Source organism: Eimeria mitis, genomic scaffold (assembly GCF_000499745.2).
Source record: "Eimeria mitis Houghton genomic scaffold, Emh_scaff149, whole genome shotgun sequence".
NCBI lineage: Eukaryota > Apicomplexa > Conoidasida > Eucoccidiorida > Eimeriidae > Eimeria > Eimeria mitis.
The window spans coordinates 24255-30653 of NW_013569474.1; the positions used below are offsets into that span (position 1 = coordinate 24255).

At 49.9% G+C, this 6399-nt stretch overlaps 1 protein-coding gene across 1 annotated transcript; it reads left to right on the forward strand.

Annotated features, from left to right (window-relative positions):
• Nucleotides 1-4292: 4292 nt before the first annotated feature.
• On the forward strand, nt 4293-5031 carry EMH_0098680 (uncharacterized protein; the record flags this gene model as incomplete). Its single annotated transcript, XM_013495243.1, has 3 exons — nt 4293-4422; nt 4721-4780; nt 4919-5031. The coding sequence occupies 3 exons, from the start codon at nt 4293-4295 to the stop codon at nt 5029-5031; spliced, it is 303 nt and encodes a 100-aa protein (XP_013350697.1).
• Between the last annotated feature and the right edge of the window lie 1368 nt (nt 5032-6399).

The following is a 6399-nucleotide window of genomic DNA, read 5'->3' on the forward strand; positions in this document are numbered from 1 at the left end:
TAGGTTGTTGCTGCGTCCTACGCGTTGCTCCTGTGCCTGACAAAGGGACCTGCCTGCAGCAACAGCCCGTAGGGCTTGAAGATGCTGGATGGCCCAGCGTGCGCGGNTGCAAAGCAACCCATTTGTTTCCGCAGAGTATTTGGTTTTTTTTGCGTCCCAATTCAGACGCAAATTCCAGGACTCGTCAGGAGGTTGAGTTCTACGTATGGCCTCAAAAATATTTATTTGGGAGACAGACCAGCGAGACACACGGTCCCTGCATCTCCAAAGCCAGGCAGGATATCACAAGCGCTGTTCGTTGTTGGTTCGCCTGTTTGTAAGGTATGCGTATATGTAGGCACAGATTGTTCTGCAGTTTACTGGGTATGTGTTTGAGTGGCCTTTGGGCCTATATAAGGAATAGAACTGCTCATTATTCCCTACAAAAGGCGAAATTCTGGCACGTTAAAGCTCATGATGCATCTTCACTAAAGCGTGACGCTTCAGTTTCAAGTCATCCTGTGAGGCAGGTGCAACATTAGGCCTGACTGAACATTGGCCAAGTTGTGTCAATCTTCCAATTAGGGATACACTGATAAAAGGAGACCTGCTGAGGGGGCTTTGTACGCACATTACCTACATTACCTAGCAGGTAATGTTGACGTGCGAAGTATCAAAGGCTTGCCGAAAGCATAGGCTAGCGGACTCTGCACCGACTAAATTGTGCGCGTCCTCTGTTCATCAGATGCTTGAATATGTGGGATTCCTGCACGAGAACGACATTTTAGTCCTGCACCTCTCGTAATTCGTGTCTATATCTGGTTTCAGTCGGCAGGAACTCCTCTTCTGTGCCTGTGTCAATCGTGTGAAGACATCCTATTCAGCTGCAGTCTACTGTACTTCTACCTGGGTATAATCCAAAACAGTTCACGCTGTTTAGGCCTAGCCACCTGTTCGGTTCGGCTGAATTAAATGCATTACTGCGTTAAAAGAGGTGATATTTCCCCATATGCTTTGCGGCTTTCTATCGGCTTCGACGCAGCTTGAATTGAGAAGCAATCGGGTCACGCGGTGCCCTTCTATTGGGAAGCAGGGGAACACCATTCTGTTTTCGAGGGGAGGCAAAGCATACCCGTCGTTTGAATGTTATCAAGGAACATTTTTTGTGAATCAGAGCAGCGATACAAGGTATATTTGAAACTAGCCTCACCTTACCAGTGCCATATAGTGAAATTAGAACAGGCTCTCAAGCACGCTAAGGGGAAAAGCGCAACCTGGTGAACTCTGCGTAAAGCTTTTAACTGAGTTGCGTGGATTTCNAGCACGCTAAGGGGAAAAGCGCAACCTGGTGAACTCTGCGTAAAGCTTTTAACTGAGTTGCGTGGATTTCATGGGGAGTATTTATCACCAGTCATGAAGCAGAGGTGCCGTCGACCCAAATTTAACGTTTCGCCTATACAACGCGAGTATCGGGTTTCATGTCAATGGGAAGGTAACAGTAGATTCAATTATGCTAGTGATAAACGCTCATCACTGCGCTTTCTGCTGATCATTTGAAAGCCACAGCGCTCAAATGGTCAGCAGAAATGAAGAATATGTGATTACCGCGCACACTTTTCCGCCGTTCCCACATCTGCGTAACAGTTCTTTAGAAGTAGCGTCATCTACGACTACCAGTATTTGGACTTTTCCCACGTAAACACGCGCATGAATATAAACACTTCTGCATTGTTGTGAACATCAGCAGATGGGGGCTGAGGTAAAGATCCTAACAGCTGTTCAAGCTGCTGCGTTGGCAGCAGGGTCGTTCAGCATTTCCTAATGAAGCCAAATATCNTCCTAACAGCTGTTCAAGCTGCTGCGTTGGCAGCAGGGTCGTTCAGCATTTCCTAATGAAGCCAAATATCAGTGGGCTGATCCAGTTTTTGAGAACACGATATTGGAAGATAGTTGTCCCGAATAGCTTGAAAGTGTGTGCGCGACTCTACGAATTCCATAACTGCTGAAGAGATCATCAACTTGAAAGGCGCTGGCTATTGAGCAGGGGCGTGCAGAGAAAGCTAGGAAGACGGAGCAGGTGCGCGAAAAGCAGCAAGAAGGCTTGGTTGAAATCATCCAGGTGTTGATAAGTCACTGTAAGCGGTTTACGATGAGCTTCGGTAGCCGCGCAACGACGAAGTCCCAAGCACAAATCTCTCAAACAGTCTTAAAGATGGGCTACACAGGCAGTTCAAGCAGTACGTTGGCGCAAAAATAGCTGAGTCTAGGGTTTCCTTCACATTGAAAAACAAATCCGTAGAGTAGTCAAAGCTATCGACGATGTCACCTCCCTGCTGCAGCTGCAACGAAGTTTACATCTGCGCTGAGTTCTCAACGTCTCAGTTCAAGCTGAATTACTAAAGCACGCATCTATGGGGTGCAGGAGATGGAAGAGGGAAGCAGGTAAGATTGCAGTGAGGAAGAATATAATATTTACTACGTTGGNGCAAACTACCGCATTGCAGTCTAGCTTCTCAGGGAGGGAACCCCAATCGGCAAAATGCTCTATTGCTGCAGCACTTCGCCATCCTCGAGTTCCGAAGAACACAAAGCTCAACGGATGCAAAGAATGGGAAAGTAAACAAATGTGGGTACAATGATCCACCATGCAGACGATCGGTTGCTATGCGCTCAAGCATGCTTTGCTACAACAGTGGAGCTAAGAAATGCTGTGATGCTCGAAAAAAATACAGAGGGGCAGAGAAATATACTTGGTGGTGCTCAAGCAAGGAGACGCGCTTTTCCATTTAGACTATGGGCACATGCTTACGTTTTGTCCGCTGTTACTGCTGGACTTTACAAGTGTAGCATGGTCTGCAAGCAGCTATCAAGCGTATTGCTACTTAGCGCTGGCTGGCTGTGGAAGGCCAACTCTTCAACACAACAAGCACATCGTGTTCAGATCTTGTTTAGTCCCCTAGCGCGTGTTAAGAGAGTCACGCTCAACGGGGTGCAGCTGAGAGGAGATGACACGCTCTTAAAGCTCTGCACTAACGCTGCCTTTAGGGAACAAATTCAAACCCTTTAGGCCATCCAGCCTTCACTCCATCCGCTACCCAGAGCTGTGTCGAAGACTTGCAACAACGTCAGATCAGTTCGTAGCACACCACCACTAACACATCCTTTTTATGCTATCAATGAACGAGTAGTTTTTGTTGAAAGTAATGCCTACGAAAGGAACGGAAAGTTACGCCCGGCTGCACAACAGCACAGCCATTCGCAGGACCCGAGGGAAAAGTCGTTCAATTCCACGTATGTGCTAACAACTGGTGTGCCCTGTAGCTCGTCTATAGCGGATGTCACATTTCCAGCGAGAGGAAAAGAGAGACGAATCAGCACCGTCCATGCAAGACCAGCGCCCCCGCGGATTCGGGAAACGGTGTGGGGTGACTGGCGAGATGGCGAGAGAATACGCATGGAGCAAGCTCTGCGTAAGAGAACATACAGCATGTTAAACAGGGCAAACGACGAAGAGATATAAATAGGTGAGCGTGGAAAAAGTACGTTTGTACACCGTACGACTAAAGGCGGCCCAGGCTCCTTGGCAGCTCCAGGTTAAGGAATTTAATAAGCTACGAGCACATCTTATACGGGGGCAGCATGCACAGAACATGAGTTAGAAAATAAAGACGGAGTGTCTAAAGCTCCGTTCCAGAGGCGCAAGCGTGCATCCATGACCCCGGCCCCAGCCGCCAACATGAATATGGAAAACAACCAAAAATAGCGCTTGGTAGCGAAGCTCGTCGGGTGTCACATTCAGAACTACATTCTTTGTAAAGAAGTACAGCACGAACATCAACAATTGTACTACACCTACAAGCAGCAGCTGTGCTTCACATTCTCCTTGGCGGACTATTGTGGAGGGCCCCAATTGGGGCTGCGGCTGTTTTTAATGTCTAGCCTGGTTGAGCAATAAGTCTGTGTTTACTTATTGCGACGTCAGTAAAAAAGGAGTATTACGTAGTGGGAGCGTCAACACGACCAGNTGGCTGAACCGACCCCACCTATTGCTGCTACTATGCTGTATTCTCGATATCATGGGAACATGCATGTTGTGAAGGCACCAGGTGTCCCCCTTTGTATCCGGTGCACAGCAGCCCCATCTTTGAGCCAACTGGGGTTCGTCGGTGGCGTCGCCTGTAGTCGCCTGTCCATAATTTTTGTGGGTTTAGTTGCCCCATCGGTGCGGCTGGAAACCCCTTGAAACAGCCCCCTGCTCCCTCGCTTCCGCTCATTGGTCGTTATTTTTCACCCTGTGTTTCGCAGCCCCCAAAATGAAGCCCCAGGCTGGAGGAGTGGAGGATCCTCAGCGCACCGACGCATCACCCCATCAAACAGCTGCAGAAGCCCATGAAGAGGCATTTGACGAGCCTGATGACGAACTGGAGGAGTTCGATGAGATAGGTCGGTAGACGCACTCCCTCCCGTGCAGACACTGTGGCTAGCGAGCGTTATGTGGACGACAGAAAGAGTTGCACCTGATTTCTCCAGTTTTTGGTCCAGACAATGTGCCTTGCGTCTGGGATTTGATCTCTGGTCTTTCGAAAGGTCTAGAAGAAAGACTGAGAACCCTGATACGACATGCGCACCAACCGCCGCAGTGGCCGCGCTACTGTGCGCTGGAGTGCGCAGGCAATAAATGCTAAAGATGCGACACTTCGGGGGATTGGGAAAGGATTAAAGGAGTTGTGTGGTTGTGCAGGTGGCGAGGTGCCTGTGGATGCGGAGGTGAAGCAATGGAGCGAAGACTGGGACGCAGCCGGTGACATGTCGATTGCACACACCATCCGCTACGCTCTTCTTTGAGAAAGCCGTTTAGCTGCCGAATTCAAGACTGCATCTCTTGTTATCTTCTAATATACAAAGGCCTATGCCCTGTGCCTCTGCGTTGCATGTGCAGGGTGGGACGACGAGGATCCAGATGATGAGTTTTTAGAACGCTTGCAGCGGGAGCTGGAGGCGTTCAAAACCAATTACGCCAACAAGACTTCCCAAATGCGAAAGACGGCTTGATAACAGTGCCCAGCCCGGTGTATATTAATCATATAGCTTTTAAGCAGTCGGGAGCCGACTTGACGTGTGCAGGGAATGGAGAGTTGTTGGTTGAGCTTTGCAGATTAGCAATTACTCCGGACAGTTTCGTCAATGTTGGTAGTGAAGACGTTCCCTGCTGTTCTAGGCACCCAGGGGTCTTCACAAGCTTGTGGTGATGAACTCCCCCTTGGTCATTGGTAGGAAATGGGACTAAGGAGGTTTCTGTTTGGCTCCTGAGGATCGCTACTGTACAGAGGGGTTCGTTCGCAGTAATAGCATGATCCTTAACTACGAAACTGCATACGTAACGGTGCTGGGGTGTGGTTTGAAGGGGCTGCGGCCGTCCGCACCATTTGGCCGCAGCTGAAAGTGCTGCAGGAAGAACCAGCAGGTAGTCTGCTTCTCGCGAAAGCCTTCCTGTTCATGGGGGCGAAGGGCGGCGGTCTCACTGGGCAGAATATTTCTGCGCCCAGTAGACGGAGCCCGCCGTGGTAGCCTTTAAACGTAACAATCCTTAACCACTCCCCTGACCAGCCTAATGCTTGGGTCTTCGCTTGCTCGCGAGCACTCACCCTTAGGGTCGCACCCGCGGTCAGCCTGCATGCCTAGCTGCTTCGTCTAAGTGCTCGTTACATTGTTTGTGGATACGTGGGGACGTTCGATCACGCCCCCAGCTTCATCTAAACATGGGAACGCTGGAAATTGTGGCCTGCCCCTAAAGCATTGGTTTTGTATCCATGTCGGCCTTGAACTCTTTACCTGTTAAAGCCGCCTGCAACACATCCTGCTGCCAATCAGTGTGAGGTTTTACCAATGTAGTCCCCGAGGAGTTGTTGTGAACAGTCTATGTGCAAGGAAGCANCAATCAGTGTGAGGTTTTACCAATGTAGTCCCCGAGGAGTTGTTGTGAACAGTCTATGTGCAAGGAAGCAATGAAGTTAAGAGGGTTGTAGCAGAAACAGTAGATGGGCAGTGAGGCTACGTTACAGCCGGTGGGGCTGGTCCCTGTGAGCGCCTGCATGCTCTTAAAGCCCCGGTGTGGCGCTCCTGCCGAATTTCGTAAGGCAGCCGAAGAGGCATTCATGGTTAGAGAGAACAAAGGAGTACATGCTGGCCAACAGGGGCCTTTCTCGCTGCCTATATCTGCCCACCTACGAGACTCTACGGGAAGCGGGGACAGGAAGGCTGGAGCAGTGCCTCAGCACCCTCGCATCCAGACACATGGAAAACCGGCTTAAGGCAGCCATGTCTCTTTGCATAATTTTGGACGTCATATTTCTACTAGCAGGGCCAAGCGCTGCAGCTCGAGCTGCATCCACGCCAACATCTCCAGCTTGAACCTGAACA